General features: G+C 36.0%; 1 protein-coding gene across 2 annotated transcripts in view; it reads left to right on the plus strand.

The window, feature by feature from the left end:
- The window catches only part of PPP4R3B (protein phosphatase 4 regulatory subunit 3B), a 51,196-nt gene that overhangs the window by 6,041 nt on the left and 28,259 nt on the right, over positions 1-16,896 (plus strand). For both annotated transcript variants that reach the window (XM_058164916.1, XM_058164917.1), the window contains exons 3-7: positions 1,289-1,387; positions 2,075-2,698; positions 8,394-8,471; positions 9,081-9,197; positions 15,103-15,219. In XM_058164916.1, the coding sequence (XP_058020899.1) occupies positions 1,289-1,387; positions 2,075-2,698; positions 8,394-8,471; positions 9,081-9,197; positions 15,103-15,219 (1,035 nt within the window). The remainder of the gene's footprint in view (positions 1-1,288; positions 1,388-2,074; positions 2,699-8,393; positions 8,472-9,080; positions 9,198-15,102; positions 15,220-16,896) is intronic.

Here is a 16,896-nt window from a genome sequence, read left to right on the forward strand (position 1 = left end):
TGTCTGAACACTAACTTTGATATCTTTTGTTAAATTTCACTACTCCATTTGTTCTATGATGTTCGATAAAAGATCTGACATCCTTCTGAGATGAAGTGATCCAGTTTAGTTCAGTTCACTGATTTCCATAATGTCAGTATTATGTCTAGATATTTCTGCTTTGACAACATCTGCTTTTTGGTTTTGACATTCCACATACCAATGGGATACATATGTTTACTGTGTTAAATTTTCCTTTTGCCTTTGGCCACATCAACACCTGGGTTCCTATCAACTTTTATCCAGCCACATCATAAATACCACTCAGATCTGTGTGCTCTTTTCTAGTTGCTCCTTGGATACTTTCTGATCTGAAGAGTTCATCTTCCAGTTTCATTTTGGCATTGTCTTGGTTATGAATGTCTATTTGGTTTCCTTGACAGAATATTGGAGTGGATTGTCATTTCCTTTCACACAAGATCATATTTATATTCCCCTATATTTGCCTTTAACTGTATATGTATAAATATTCCTCTCACTATAACCCTTTTATAGTAATAAGAATCCTTGAAAGATAATCTGTGCTAAAGTATTTTCCACTGCTTTTTAAGATTGCTTTTTATCTTCCTTCAAAGTTGAATTCTACTTACTATATTATGAACAGTTGTTTACAGACTGAAAAAAATAATGCTGAATATAAGAGATGCGGGACTTGAATAGCCTTTCATTCTGTTACTCCATAGTATTTACATGGATTAAAATCACAATGCAGTACTCTTTGAAATGTGAAGAAAACTTTTCTTCTTCTGATGCACGCAAATTATGCTTGACTTTGCACACTATGATTTTTTTTAAAAATTCTGGCTTAGCATGTTATACAAATTCAATGTATAATGTTTCAATCGCAATGGTTTATTATAATGTGCAAATCCAGTTCAGGTGAATAAAATGATAGCAATTAAATAGTGAACTTCTAAATATCTCCATAAAAATTGACATAGTGTATTGTTTGCCATCTTTCTAGTAAGATGCTTCTGTGAACTAGAGCTCCTAATAAATGAGTGGTAATGTGTGTATCAGGAGTTATCTATCCTACATAAAATGTGTTCTTTGAAAAGTTGTATCACTATGGTAGTCCTGGAGAAAACTATAATAGTGGTGGATCGTCTTTCTCTTCCCCTATTCTTCCCCTATTCTCTTACATTTTGTACTGGCAGTTGAAAGCTAGTTTCTTGACACCCAAACCTAGCTGTATGTTACATTTTTCAGTAGAGTCAAATAATAAATTTAATATTCCATTTTAAAATAGGACACTTTGATTGTTTGGTCAGAAGCAGAAAATTATGATTTAGCTCTGAGTTTTCAAGAAAAAGCTGGCTGTGATGAGATCTGGGAAAAGATTTGCCAGGTAAGGATTACATTTAAATTTCTTTTTTCTTTTTAATTTAGATTTGACTGTTCATAAACTTTGTGATTGAAGTAATGTTCTGGTGACCCATTTAATTGTATCTTAATTTTTATAGTATGAATTACAAAATTCATTTTCTAGTTTATTTCTAGTGTGATTTTTCAATGGCATTATTTAAAATACTGTTTCAGGACAGCTTTACATTTATACTTCTACAATGAAATTATTTTGAGATTTGTAGTGACTATGATTCTGCTGTATAACATCAGTTACAAATACTATCATTAACTTATACCATTGATATTGCTCAGAAAAAGTGGATAGCTGTGATGGTTTACAGCAGGGGTCTCCAACCTTGGCAACTTTAAGACTTGTGGACTTCAACTCCCAGATTCTGGGAGTTGAAGTCCACAAGTCTTAAAGTTGCCAAGGTTGGAGACCCCTGGTTTACAGGAATATCCTTCCTTCCTCCTCCCTCCCATTCTCCTTCTTCATCACCTGACATGATACAGCAACCTAAATTTGGTGTGCAGCCCCCCAGTCCCATTTCACTGACAGTTCACAGAATGTCAGAATTATATTAGATATTTGATATTAACATTGATTTTCATACTTCTTTCTCTTGCCTTTCAAAATCTATAATATATGTCAGAATAAGTCAATAATTATTAATGTTTTTGATTTTAGGTTCAAGGGAAGGACCCTTCTGTAGAAGTTACACAGGATCTCATTGATGAATCAGAAGAAGAACGCTTTGAAGAAATGCCTGAAACTAGTCATTTGATTGATCTCCCTACTTGTGAACTCAACAAACTCGAAGAAATAGCAGACCTAGTTACCTCAGTTCTCTCATCACCCATTCGTAGAGAAAAATTAGCCTTAGCACTGGAGAATGAAGGCTATATTAAAAAATTATTACAGCTTTTCCAACTTTGTGAGAACCTAGAAAATACTGAAGGCTTGCATCATTTGTATGAAATTATTCGAGGAATTTTGTTCCTCAATAAAGCAACTCTTTTTGAGGTGATGTTCTCAGATGAGTGCATTATGGATGTTGTGGGATGCCTTGAATATGACCCTGCATTAGCTCAACCAAAAAGGCATAGGGAATTTTTGACCAAAACAGCAAAATTTAAAGAGGTTATACCCATAACAGACTCCGAACTTAGACAAAAGATTCATCAGACTTACAGGGTACAATACATTCAGGACATCATCTTGCCAACACCATCTGTTTTTGAAGAGAATTTTCTTTCTACCCTTACTTCATTTATTTTCTTTAACAAAGTCGAGATTGTCAGTATGCTGCAGGTAAGTGAATTCAAAAGTCTAAAAGAGTTGCATTTTGAAAATTCTAAATATAATTATGATGCTAACCATGAAGCTTTTTAGAATGCTGCTGTTATTTGCATTTGCTCATTTACTAGTTCCGATAAATTACTTTTCACTATCCACTCACAGAGCATAATTTACCTCTATTGTTTGTGTACTCATTGATGTATATTTCATAGGCTTTGCATGAACACAGTAGATTTCTCTCAGACAAGATAGCCTACACATAAGTTCTTATAAATGCTATGAAATGTACATGGTTTTCTGACAGTTCTTCTATATTAGTTAGCATTGATGCTACCTTTTAAGCAGTTGTCTTAAACATGGTATTGAAAGTAAAATGCTATAATTACAGATCTTTATAATATCACTATTTTCCCCCCTGCCATCTATATTCAGCAATATGTGAGCAGTGAACATTTTCTATAGGCTGTATGGAAAGTGTGTTACTTTTTAATTTTGTGAAAATTTATTTCTTTGAAAATCAGTCTTGCACCAATCATAAGGCTCCAAAGATGAATCAAAAATATTAAAACATACAGTAATTTCTACTGGTATATTGTAACCATAAAAAATCTGAATAAAAATCCTTTTGAAATAAAAGGAAAATAAATGTAAAATCTCCTGGCTGTTGCCTTGTTCGTTTCAAATTATACTTATAAATATTGATATTGAGGTAAGAAAAAAATACAGAACTGAGATAAAACCAGACAAGGGAGGTAGGAATATAGAAAGCTTCCTTTTACCAAGTTACATTGTCCATATAGCTCAATCTTACATAGCCTAATTGGCAACAACTCCAAAGGATTTTAGTTTACACTGTTACACCAAGATCTTTTTATCTTCATTGATGATACACAGGTTGGGCTCTGTGTCTCTCTGCATACAGAGAGTGTATATACCACTGATCTGTCCATCTTTACCTGATAGTATAAACATCCTATTTCTATCGGTCTATAATTGGCATAATTTATTTTAAATTCAGCATCCCAAGAACCTTATGTATGCAAAATACATTTAAGCTCTTGTTGGGCTTCCCAATTATTTCAGTTGTATTGTTGACAGTGAGTATATTTGGAACAAGGCTCACTTCAGTTATGGTGGTAGTAACACATATAGACCCTACATATTTGCTAGTTATTGTTTCTTATTTTGATGAACCTGATGAAGCAGATTAATATGACAACATTTTGTCATCTGTAAGTATTTTATTGTCCCTGTTTGCTTTCTAAATGGTATCACAGGTGCAAATCTAGACGATAATGCTGAATTAGACTTATATAGATATAGTTCTAAAATATTGTGTTGTGATGGTAGCATTGCCAAAGTTTAGCTACTGCCATAGCTATTGGCTGTATGTTATTCAGTTAAACTCTGGGTAAAATTTGTCAGAGATAAGAATTTGGATAGAATTTGCACTCCCACCTCCTTAAACAATAGTTTAAATTCAATTCAGTGTGAAATATTTTGAGTCCAATGAAATCCAGCAGGTTCACTGAAAAGGAAGAAGTGGACTGAATTATCTTAAGACTGCTCAGAAATGTGTTGTGATTAATTGATTAAGTAAACAATTACATGATCTAGTACATTAAGAGTTTTCTGGGATTGTTCACCTGATATTTATTTATTTAAAGTATTTTTTACCATAGTGTTCAGCAAAAAGACTCTTAGAACTGCTAGCCTGATATAGTAAATACAAGTTAATCCTTGTCCATAGGCTTACAGTCAGAAAAAGACAACATAAAATGAAAAATGGAGAGAGGTGGGAAGAGGGGGAAAAATAAACTACTGGCATTTTAAAATAAACAGTATCTCTTATAAAAACCAATTGGAAAAGAGCTGAGGAAATAAGAAGTTGAACTGAGTTATTATTGTAAGTATCCTCAGTCTGATTATAATATTCCATTATATGCTTTTACTTTTACTCAGGTTTTTTTCCTTTGTGCATGTATGCATATTCAACATGTCATAGTGGGTGACTGAAGGAAGAAATTGAGTTGAAGCTAAATTGGTGAAGAATTAAATAGGAAAAAACTTGCTTTGTATTAAGTGAAATTACTGGTTTACCTAGATCAGTATCATCTGGGTTAATGGATAATGATTCTTTTGAGCTTCAGATAGAAGATTTTCCAAAACTGCATAGGAATTGAAAATGGATATTTTGTATGCAAAGCCTATTACATAATTAGATCTTTCAAAGAACTTTTAGAGAATTAATTCTGCATTTGGCCTTTAATGAGATTCTTGATACCTTGCTCCAAAAGGGTATAAAGACTAGGAGAAAAAATAAAAAATCATTTCAGTGTTGTGAAATTAGTTAAATGCTATTATTGTAATTATTCAAAATAGATTTAATATTTTCACATCAGTTACAGCAGAATGACAGTTTTACAACTCTGGGGATTCATTGAAGATTTCAAGGAAGGGACAAAATGCAACCTGAGATTTCAGATTGGGGTGATTGTTAAACATTGTAACATGAAGAATTAAAATCACTAGAAAGTATTTTGTAGTTATTATTCCTTCTGAATCAACAAATGACTGTCATACTTCATAGTAAATCTGGTGATGCAACAAATGCTGCTTTTTTAAAACTTTCATTTATCATTCATTCTACTATAATTATTGGATTAGCTTATTTTAAGTATATGATAGTTCAGTATTCAGCAGATAAAATTGTAGTTCATCTAGTACAAGGTCACCAAAATAAATTGGACTACAACATTTTAGCATGTACTGATAACCTGAATTCTGAGCATGATAAAACATAACTTTAAAAATATTTAGCTTGCTTGATTTTTCAGATCATTTGGTCTTTTTGCATCAAGCTGTAGTGACAATGTTTTGTCATGGTTCTCTTAACAAGCTATGGATGTTATTGTGTCGTTCAGTTTCCAATTTGCTCCTTAGTAGCTTTTTTACTTGTGTAATAGTTATTTTTGTTTTAGTTAAAGCATTCTGTTGAAGTATCACAATGCCATTTGAGCTGACTTGGCTTTTTCAGAGTGGTGTCATACTGCTCTTGGGTAATGTTTTAATGAAGTTTTAGATTTGCAGATATTTAATATTGTGTCTAGTTCTTGATTTCTAAGGTTTGTTTTTAATAACAGTTTAATAATAAAGCACTAATTCTGATAAACTTCTGAGTATGTGATACATGTATTGTAAATGGTATAGGCTAGGCAATCTTTTAGTGTTACAGTACTGCCTTACTGTTCTTCCTTTCCGCCCCCTCACATTTTCAAAGATTATTTTACCCACATTATCCTACCCACCTAAGATAAATTTTTATACTTGTCAACAACTATGTTGTGAAAACAGTTCCTTTATTTCTGGCCATGTTAGCACTACTGCAACCATATGAATTTGTGTGTTTTGTTACTGCCTGCTCTACAACACTGCTTCAGAAAGGAAAACAAGTTGGATGAATCGTTACGTTACCTGGGAGCATGAACAATGCTAGAGTGGCAATAAACTATATATAATATGCATAGCTAGGATCTTTCAAAAAAATAAAGCATTCAGCAATTTGTAGAGAAAGCTGTAATACAGTGGCCCTTATATTGTATATAAAATAGTCATTCAGAAGCAGGAGGATTCATAAAGATGTTTCAATTCAAATGCATAGAAATGAATTATGGTAATCCAGATCCAAACCAAATTCTGGACAGCAATAAAATGAAAGCACTTTTCACAATGCAGTTCCATTTTGAATTTAGCAACTAAGGAGATCTAACTTCTACCAGTCTCTTCCTTATTAAGTTAAAATATTTTCCTTTTGTGCTGAAATGCGAAATTAAAGCTCATTTTACTGTGATTATTACAAAACATTGGCCTGGTGGAGGATAGACAGTAGTTTTTCTCAATTTCCACCACATCTAAAACTTTTTATTAATAATAAAGCAAAAGGAAAAAACTGAATAACCAAAATATTTTAAGGTTATGTTTTGCTTCTTAATAACAGGGCAACATAGCTATATATTCAGAAGTACAATCTGTAACTAAAATAGAAATAATCTATTAATGTGATGTGATATGATGGTAAAGTTATAGAGAGAGTACATTTTGTCTTTTTGTGGTACGGTATTAACTGATTTATAGAAACTATGACACAAGCTTAACAACTTCACACACAAACTACTGTTATATTATTAACTGTGTAACCATGAAGCAATAAAGAGAACAGACTGTACCTCCAGAATTCCTTTTCTAAAAATATCAGTTTGAGTTGTGCAGTGTTCTTCAAAATATGGGGGAGCTACAATAATTATTCTTTGTGTCAACTAGTTAGAACTTCTAGGCTAGATATTTTGATAAAAGGATGTGTCATGATTATGAAGTTTTTGACACATGTTAACTCTTAATTGGGGAGGGAATATTTAGAAATGCAGCCTACTGACTGTAGTAGTCATGACTGTTTTGCATGACACATTTCTCAGGGATCAACAAGACAGTAACTAATTTGCAAACTTATTGTTGAAGCAGGAAGGATGAGAAAGAGGGACATTTGAGAAACGTTATAGTGGGAAGAAGGAAATAGTGACTTATTTTTTGTACTACTACCTTCCCCAGTTCCAAAGTATATTTCACCTGTACCTGTTTGGCAAGATTATATTGATCTTGTGCTTATAACAGTAGCATAGCTACCATAAATGTGGAGATGGGCAGGATTGATATGCTAGAAAAAAATGAGATTAATTCATATATATAATATGTTAATTAAAAGTAATCATGTGCCTTCATTTAAGAATAGTTTGTGATTACTTCAACTGTGCATAAAACTTCTTTCTCTAAATCTTAGTATAGTCATTACAAGTTAGACTCCCAATACAGGTTAAATTTACTACTAGAATTATTAAGACATTTAATACAAATCACTATTATTTCTAGATATTCTATACCTTTGAGCTAGGGTAAATCAATTGTGCGTATACTTAAGATTAGTAAAATAACTATTGAATCTGCATTTGCTTATGAGGACCTTTCCATCTTCCCCCATCCCTCAATTTCTGATGCACACAATTTTAGGGTTAGGGAAGTTATAATAGCAATTCTTACCTATCTGTTTAAAATAGTGATGAGGCATAAAATAGGCATTTAGTTCAAGCTTATTCAAAAATCAGAATGGCTCTCCTCGTAACCATATCACTGTTGCCTGGCTCCATCATTTTATACATGCCACACAAAGTGTGAAGCAGGGAGTTTACTTTACATTCTTAAGCTCTTCAGGCAGTTTAGAATCCTGCTTTCTCTTGCCATTCTAATTATTTAACTAGGGATTGTAATCAACGGGATAATGATATGAATTTCAGTAGATTGTGGCTATTTGAAAATATCTTACGCTAACTACAGTACTTGTACCATTTCAGAGTAAACTGATCTTCATGATTTAGAGAATTACTTATTGTTAATTACAATATTATTCACATGCAGTGTTATTTTACATCAAATGAAGCATCTATAACTGTAAAATGTAAATTTACCATTTACAATGAGGCTGAAAAGAAACATTTGTAAAGCTGTGATATGAAATTATAGTAAAAATAAAACATAAAAATGTATAACTTTAGTGGCACACAAAATGAACTAATTGGAGAAAATAAATCTTATTTTACATTCTAATTCTTAAAATAGTGAGCTTTGTGTTGAAACTATACATTACAATATTCTACAGGAAGATGAAAAATTTTTGTCTGAAGTTTTTGCACAGCTAACTGATGAAGCTACTGATGATGACAAAAGACGTGAACTGGTAAGTTCATTTGTAGATTTAACTCTGAAATTCTTCTGATTGTTCAGCTAGCTCCTCCATGTGTGTGGAAAGATTATACTTATGACTGCTTTATTTTTTAAAATTTATTACATTTTAAAACTGCCCATCTCCCTCAGAGAGGGACTCTGGGTGAGTGCCTACAAATATCATGACATGGCACACAGGACTTCAGTTCTACATTGGTTTGGTTTGATTGTTTTGGGGCTGATTTACAGAAATGTGAGGTCAACAAATAGGTAGTTCTGTAGCTTTGTCAGGATTTTTTAATTCAAAATATTGGAATAAGTAGGTCCCTGTAATTCATAATACATTAAAAGCATAAGAAACTTAATGAATAAGATAAGTATTCATTCAGTAGTTTCAGATACCATTTGGATCTAAAAACAATATTCTGATGTGTTTTGGAGAAGAAATAATGAAAAAAAGGCAATAACATTTCACTAAATTAGTACTTTTACCTATATTTCCTAAAGAAAAGTATACTCTTTTAGCTGAGTACAGTGTCGTACAATATAGGTTCTGTGCTCATTTAAACTATCAGCAGTGTACTTTTTTCCTTATATAAATCTTTTCTTTCACTTGGTGCAGGTTAATTTTTTCAAAGAGTTCTGTGCATTTTCTCAGACATTACAGCCTCAAAACAGAGACACCTTTTTCAAAACGTTGGCAAAATTAGGAATTCTTCCTGCTCTTGAAATAGTAATGGTAAGTTGAATTCCAGGCAAGACATGTTGTACGTTTGCTTACAAGGATATCATTCTCCAGTGTGTACTTATCGTTTGAAATAGATACAGTTCAGAGTTACTCTGCATATTTGCATATTCTGCATAAATGTTGGGGTAGAATGAGAAATTTAGTGATATTGAAAGCTTAATTTTGGTGCCTTTTAAAAGTTTATGGTTTTAATAGATAAATGGACTGTATTAAGCTGATTTTTATTGATACTTTAATTTTATTTATTTATTGAATTTATTTGCCACCCATCTCATAGCAAATGATTCTGGGTATTTGTTGTTTGGAAGCCTCCGAGAGTTTAACATAAGATAGATGGCTATATAATATATATATAAATATTTACATACTAATTTAAATACTGAGCAGACATCTGAACTTTGACTTTCATCTGTAATAATTAAAATGTACCTAATATGCAGTGTATGTGTGGATATGCACATCAAATTTGGGGGGACATGTTTGAAATGCCAGCCTAACAAGTTAGATCAGATCAAGTGGAGTCACAGTGATTCTGTGACTCCACAGAAAGTGGCATAAACTGTATTATATTTTATTGATAGTAAAGAATCTTGCTAAGTTGCTTCTGTTTTACATTTTCTCCCTTTGATAGCTCACAATCAGGGAGGAACCAACATGAACCTCTTCCTATCAATATTTCCTTTCCCAGGGCTAAAAAATTGCTGCTTCTTTTGTTTCTGAGTCATTGCCATAAAGTGTTCTGGTGAGATTGTTGTTTGTTTTTTGCAGGGTAGTTCACCATTGCTTTCCATGACTCTCTCTCTTTATCTGGGTGAGCTTCGGACTGACATGGTTGATGAATTGTATAAAACCAGACACATCATTAAAAGTCAAAATCACAAAATTATATCTGATTTACTTTGGCCATGTCATGCATGCAAATAGAAGTCAGTGATGCTAGGAATGGTTAGTGGAACAAGAAGTAGAGGCAAGCAAAAAACATACTGGCTTGATAACATCAAAACTGATACAAAGATGAACATCCAACAACTAAAAATGTTGTGCATGACAGGTAGCATGGAGAGCACTTGCCTATAAAGTCTCCAAGAGTCGAACATGACTGAATGGTTAAAACAATTGTTTCTATTAATAGTTTCTGAGTATTCCCTACAGGGTCATCTCCATGGCTCACTCTCTGTCTGTCCCTCTCATATAGATATACATATACATATACATATGCATATACGTTTTCATAGGTTTTCACGGGTATAGGTATGTAGGTCTTGGCGTATTCGGGTCTTTTCCTGTGTAAGGTTGAGAGTATCTTGGTGACGTTTCGACGAGGTCTCACTCATCATCATCAGGCTGGTGTCTTCGGCTTCGTGCTTCTCGAGCAAAGAGTGGTCGGAGCTGCCGTTTCTCTATAAATACTGGTGGGGAGGTGGGTAGTGTTGCTGTGAGCGGGTTGGTTGGCTGTGTGGTTGCATCTTGATTGGTAGATGGAGTGGGTGCTTGCAGATTGGTCGAGGTGGGGCATGTTGCTGTGAGCGGGTTGGTTGGCTCTGTGGTTGCATCCTGATTAGTAGATGGGGTGGGTGTTTGCAGATTGGTCGGCTGTTTCCTAGCATCCTGTGTTGGTGTGGTCCTGGTCTTTCGTTCCTGAGCTTTGGTGTTGTGGCCTCTGAAGAACTGTGATGTGATATCTTGAGCAGATGGCTGTGATGCAGCACCCCGGGCCCTGGTTTGGCTCCGAGTCCGAGGTCCTGTCATGTGTTCCTGGTGTGTGTCAGCCTGCTTTGTGTGGGGATCGGAGGGGGGCGCAGCAGCCAGTGGTGTCAGCATGGTCTGGCTTCTGGATGGTGGTTGTGTTTCATCTGTGGGATGGGTTTGGGTTTGAATCTGGTGAGGATGATTGGTGGTGGCGTTGTGTGTTCTCCTGAGTCCGGGGTCAATTTTCGTGGCTGGGACTCGTTTGTTGACCAAGGCTGGTTTCCAGATGTCTGGTAGGCGGGAGGTGTTGTCCCGTTCGTTCATATTGTGGGGGTGTTTCTCTATTTCAATGGCTTCCATAATTATTCTCTTGTTATAGTGTTCAGTTTTGGAGATTAATTTGGTTCGTTCAAAATCAATTTTGTGTCCTGTGGTTTTAAGGTGCTGGAAAAGGGAGGAGGTTTTTCTTCTTTTCTGACTGCGTTTTTGTGTTCTGCGATGAGTGCATTTATTCTCCTATTAGTTTGTCCAATGTATGTGGCTGGGCAGATTTTTCATGGTATTTCATAGACTCCTAGGTTTTCTAGCTGGATCTTGTCTTTGGGGTTTCTTAAGATGTTGGCTATATTTTGTTCTGTGCAGAAGGCTATCTTGATGTTGTGTTTGTGGAGAATTTTGCTGATTTTATCTGTGGTGCCTTTGATGTATGGGAGGAGGGCTATGCCGTTGTCTTGTTCTGTGTCTTAGTTCTTGGGCGGTGTCTCCCTTTGGATTAGGCTGGTAATTGTGTTTCTTTGGTATCCGTTGGAGATTAATACGTTTGTGAGAGTGTGTAATTCAGTTTTCAGGTGGTCTTTGTCGGCTAGGCGTTTGGTCCTGGAGATGACAGTCTTGGCTATGGAGCTGATCTGTGCAGGGTGGTGATGTGATTGTGCGTTTAAGTAGCGGTTGGTGTGGTTTTTTTTCTGGTAGATGCTGTGTCCTAGGGAGCCATTGGGTTTTTTGTAGATTAGGACGTCCAGAAAGGGGAGTTAGTTGTTGGCTTCTATTTCCATAGTGAATTGTATTTTGAGGTGTAGGCTGTTGAGATGTGTGAGGCAGTTGTCCAGTTTCTCCTTTCCATGTGGCCAAATTACGAAAGTGTCATCTACGTATCTAAGCCAGAGTTTGGGTTTGAGTTCAGATTTATCTAAAGTGTTGGTTTCAAAGTATTCCATGTATAGGTTTGCGATGACAGGTGAGAGGGGTGATCCCATGGGTGCTCCTTCTATCTGTTTGTATCTTTGTCCGTTATGGATGAAGTATGTGTTGGTTTGGGTGGGTTGTATTTGTTTTGGATAGCTGTCAAGGCTTCTTTAATCGGTACTTTGGTAAAGAGGGATATGACATCGAAGCTCACGAGTAGGTCGCTGGGTTGTAGGTTTTGTTTCTTTATTGTTTCTATGAAGTGGAATGAGTTTTGTACTTGTGAGGTGATGGATTCTGCATAGGGCTGAAGTTGTTTGGCAAGGAATTTGGCGAGATTTTGTAGAGGTGAGCCTATGGAGCTGACTATGGGTCTGAGTGGTGTTCCTTCTTTGTGTATCTTCGGGAGACCATAAAACTTGGGGCATCTGGATTATTTCTCTCTGGGGATGATTCTTTGCTGGATCTCTTCACTAATGGGAGAGGCTTTTATTTTGGATTTGGTGGTTTTTTCCAGGTAGGTGGTGGGGTCCGTGTTTAGAGGTTTGTAAGCAGGGTCTTGAAGTAGGTTGGATAGTTTGGATTGGTAGTCAGATGTGTTCATCACCATTGTGGCGTTGCTTTTGTCTGCAGGGAGAATGATTATGTTATTGTCTTTGCTCAAGTTGGTGAGTGCTTTTTGTTCTTCTTGTAAATTGCTTCTGGGTGGGTTGCTGGAGCAGAGGACGTTGTGACTTCAAGTCTGATTTTGTTGGCTTCATCTGGGTTGATTTTGGTTAGGCTAGCTTCAACTCCACATAATGTTTTCAGTGGGGATGCATTTGGGGGCGACTGCAAAGTTGAATCCTTTGGAGAGAACATTGGTTTCTGCTATGGTGAGGGTCCTGTCTGATATGTTGTGTACTGTTTGTTTCATGAATTGCTGTGGAGGGGGGTTGGGCTTCTGGCGTTTTTCTGGTCTGTGGAGTTTGTTGATGTGTGTGTCTGTCTTCTGGGAGGTTTCTGTTTCGGCTCTTCAGATGGCTAGTTGTTTAGATTTGTCCCAGAGTGCTGGGTGGATTTTGTTGCTGAGTTTGAGGTGCAGAGTGAGTAGGTCCTTGTTGGTTTGGTCTAGTAGAAATCTTTTTCTGTGGAGTTCGTTTTTGATCAGGGCTAATTCTGTTCTTTTCAGGATCCTTTCAATGGCTGGGGTTTTGGAATGGAATTTTAGTTGGAAGGATGTGGGGATCACGTTCTTGTCTCGGCAGTTGCGTAGGAATGTGAGGTCGCATAGGATGGTAGCTCTTTGGACTTCGAGTTTTTCATAGGTCCTGGTCAGTCGGAAGGTTTCCTCCCCATAGAGGTGGGATATTTGTTTTCGTAGGTTTTCACGGGTATAGGTATGTAGGTCTTGGCATTTTTGGGTCTTTTCCCGTGTAAGGTTGAGAGTATCTTGGCGACGTTTCGACGAGGTCTCACTCATCATCTTCAGGCTGGTGTCTTCAGCTTCGTGCTTCTTGAGCTGCCCAGCCACATACAGTGGACAAACTAATAGAAAAATAAATGCACGCATCGCAGAACACAAAAACACAGTCAGAAAGGAAGAAAAAAACCACCTCCCTTTTAGCACCTTAAAACCACAGGACACGAAATTGATTTTGAAGGAACCAAATTAATCTCCAAAACTGAACACTATAACAAGAGAATAATTATGGAAGCCATTGAAATAGAGAAACACCCCCACAATATGAACAAACAGGACGACACCTCCCGCCTACCAGACATCTGGAAACCCATCTTGGTCAACAAACGAGTCCCAGCCACGAAAATTGACCCCGGACTCAGGAGAACACACAACGCCACCACCAATCATCCTCACCAGATTCAAACCCAAACCCATCCCACAGACGAAACACAACCACCATCCAGAAGCCAGACCATGCTGACACCACTGGCTGCTGCGCCCCCCTCCGATCTCCCACAAAGCAGGCTGACACACACCAGGAACACATGAAAAGACCTCGGACTCGGAGCCAAACCAGGGCCTGGGATGCTGCATCACAGCCATCTGCTCAGACATCACATCACAGAACTTCAGAGGCCACAACACCAAAGCTCAGGAACAAAAGACCAGGACCACACCCACACAGGATGCTACTAAACAGCCGGCCAATCAGCAAATACCCACTCCATCAACCAATCAGGATGCAACCACAGAACCAACCAACCTACTCATAGCAACACGCCCCACCTTGACCACTCTGCAAACACCCACTCCATCTACCAATCAAGATGCAACCACACAGCCAACCAACCCTCCCCACCAGTATTTATAGAGAAATGGCAGCTCCGACCACTCTTTGCTCGAGAAGCATGAAGCCGAAGACACCAGTCTGAGGATGATGAGTGAGACCTCGTCGAAACGTCGCCAAGATACTCTCAAACTTACACGGGAAAAGACCCGAAAATGCCAAGACCTACATACCTATACCTGTGAAAACCTATGAATATATATATGTATATATATATATGTATATATATGTATGTATATATATATACATATATACATATATACATGTATACATATATGTATACATATATACATATATATATGTATGTATATGTATATACGTGTATATACACACATATATACATATACATACATACATACATACATACATACATACATACGATAAATATTTTCTTTGTTCTGTAAATAAATTATTTTCAGTAATAATTATAAATTGAATAGCAAAACAAGCTCAACTTTATGCCATATAAGGAATTTCAGGTTGGTAGAGCAAGTTATAACCACTTATGAAAGACCTTAGATTCAAGGTGAAATGGCATATATTTATATAAGTTTTATAGCCGGATGGAGGACCCCAAGTCTTTAGATCCAAACTGATTGCCTCACAGTATCTTGAATTATTTCCTTCCCTCCCCAGTATTTGACGTCTTCATTTCATTTGAATTTTTCTATAAAGTTAATGATCTACCAGAAATGTTCCATTTTAACTAAGTGGTCTGATTTTTATTTCAGGGTATGGATGATTTACAAGTTAGATCTGCTGCTACAGACATATTTTCTTATCTGGTAGAATTCAGTCCATCTATGGTTCGGGAATTTGTAATGCAAGAAGCACAGCAGAGTGATGATGTAAGAACCATGCAACTTTCTTACATATATATTATATAAGTTTTATAGCCGGATGGAGGACCCCAAGTCTTTAGATCCAAACTGATTGCCTCACAGTATCTTGAATTATTTCCTTCCCTCCCCAGTATTTGACGTCTTCATTTCATTTGAATTTTTCTATAAAGTTAATGATCTACCAGAAATGTTCCATTTTAACTAAGTGGTCTGATTTTTATTTCAGGGTATGGATGATTTACAAGTTAGATCTGCTGCTACAGACATATTTTCTTATCTGGTAGAATTCAGTCCATCTATGGTTCGGGAATTTGTAATGCAAGAAGCACAGCAGAGTGATGATGTAAGAACCATGCAACTTTCTTACATATATATTATATCCCATAAGTAAAGATAGTGGCCATTTCTAGAATCAAAGTTCTTGTTCTGTCAAAACAAAGTATTTATTCCTTGTGTAATCTTGTTCTTCCAACTCCTAAAAACATGGATTTGTTGTCTCAACAATACATTTAAACAATGTATTGTTTAATCAGTCACTTTCTGTCTTACTGGGACTCTGCTTCTGGAAATAGATGCAAAATATGGATTGGAAGGCTTAATAGTTAATTTTACCTCCTTGATTTACTAATGTGCAACCATGAAATGGAAATGTGAAGCCCACTAAGTAGTTGTATGTACGTTTAGAATGCATTTGGCTATGTTTTTGTTACTATAATTTTTAAGTGTTTTATTTGTATTTTAATAGTTTTGTTTTAATTATTTTGTTTGGTTACATGTTTTTTAATGAATTAAATAAATGATACATAATGAATTAAATAAATGATACATTGTTTAGATAAATTTAATTAATAATACAAATGTCCCAGCAAATTTCAAGAAGCAAGAACTAAACAGGAATTATTCTATTAGTTTAATATTTCTGTTATCTACAATTTTGTTCACATGTAATGAAATCCGGAGTTTACGCCACCATTGTTCTGAATAACCCTAGGCCCTTCCCTATTTCATGTTATTATCTTCTTCATGTTATTATGTTACAATCATGTTACTATACTGTCATTATCATCCCAACTGGGCTGCTGTTTTAAATCTTCATCCAGAGTTCAGAAAGTGAGGGACTAGATGGGAAGAAACATAGAGGTCCTATTTGCCAATAAACAGGCTTTCCAAAAATATTGATTGTGATGATGATTCTTTGCACGGTGAAGCTCATCCTGAAGATCAGGTCCATATCAAGGGGGTCCTCCTGAACCCATAGTTACTGCTAGAGCTTTAACTGGATGCCTTAGCCAGGGGGACCTTTGGCCATTTTCAGTTCATGCATCAGTAATGTATCCTAAAATAGTGTCATTTTAAGACTCTGGAAACATCAGTTGGCACAGAATATACCACCATGCTGCTGGCAGCTCAAATTTGCTATTCCAGAATAATACTATTTTATGGTCACTGCATTGGTTGCCAGAAGGCTTCCTGGCCAATTCAAATTGTTGATTATTACCAATTACAATTGCAATTACATTTGTAATTATAATTGTATGGAACTGAATCAAACCAAAAATGATTCTATTCATCATGTATAGTCCAAAAAAAAGGGTGTCCTCTGGATCCTGTCCCAACAAAAATATGAGGGGTATGAGCCACAAGTCTGACTTCCCTGTGAATATCCCTGTGTTATAGAAAATG

This window comes from Ahaetulla prasina, chromosome 1 (genome assembly GCF_028640845.1).
Source record: "Ahaetulla prasina isolate Xishuangbanna chromosome 1, ASM2864084v1, whole genome shotgun sequence".
In the NCBI taxonomy this organism is placed as follows: Eukaryota; Metazoa; Chordata; class Lepidosauria; order Squamata; family Colubridae; genus Ahaetulla; species Ahaetulla prasina.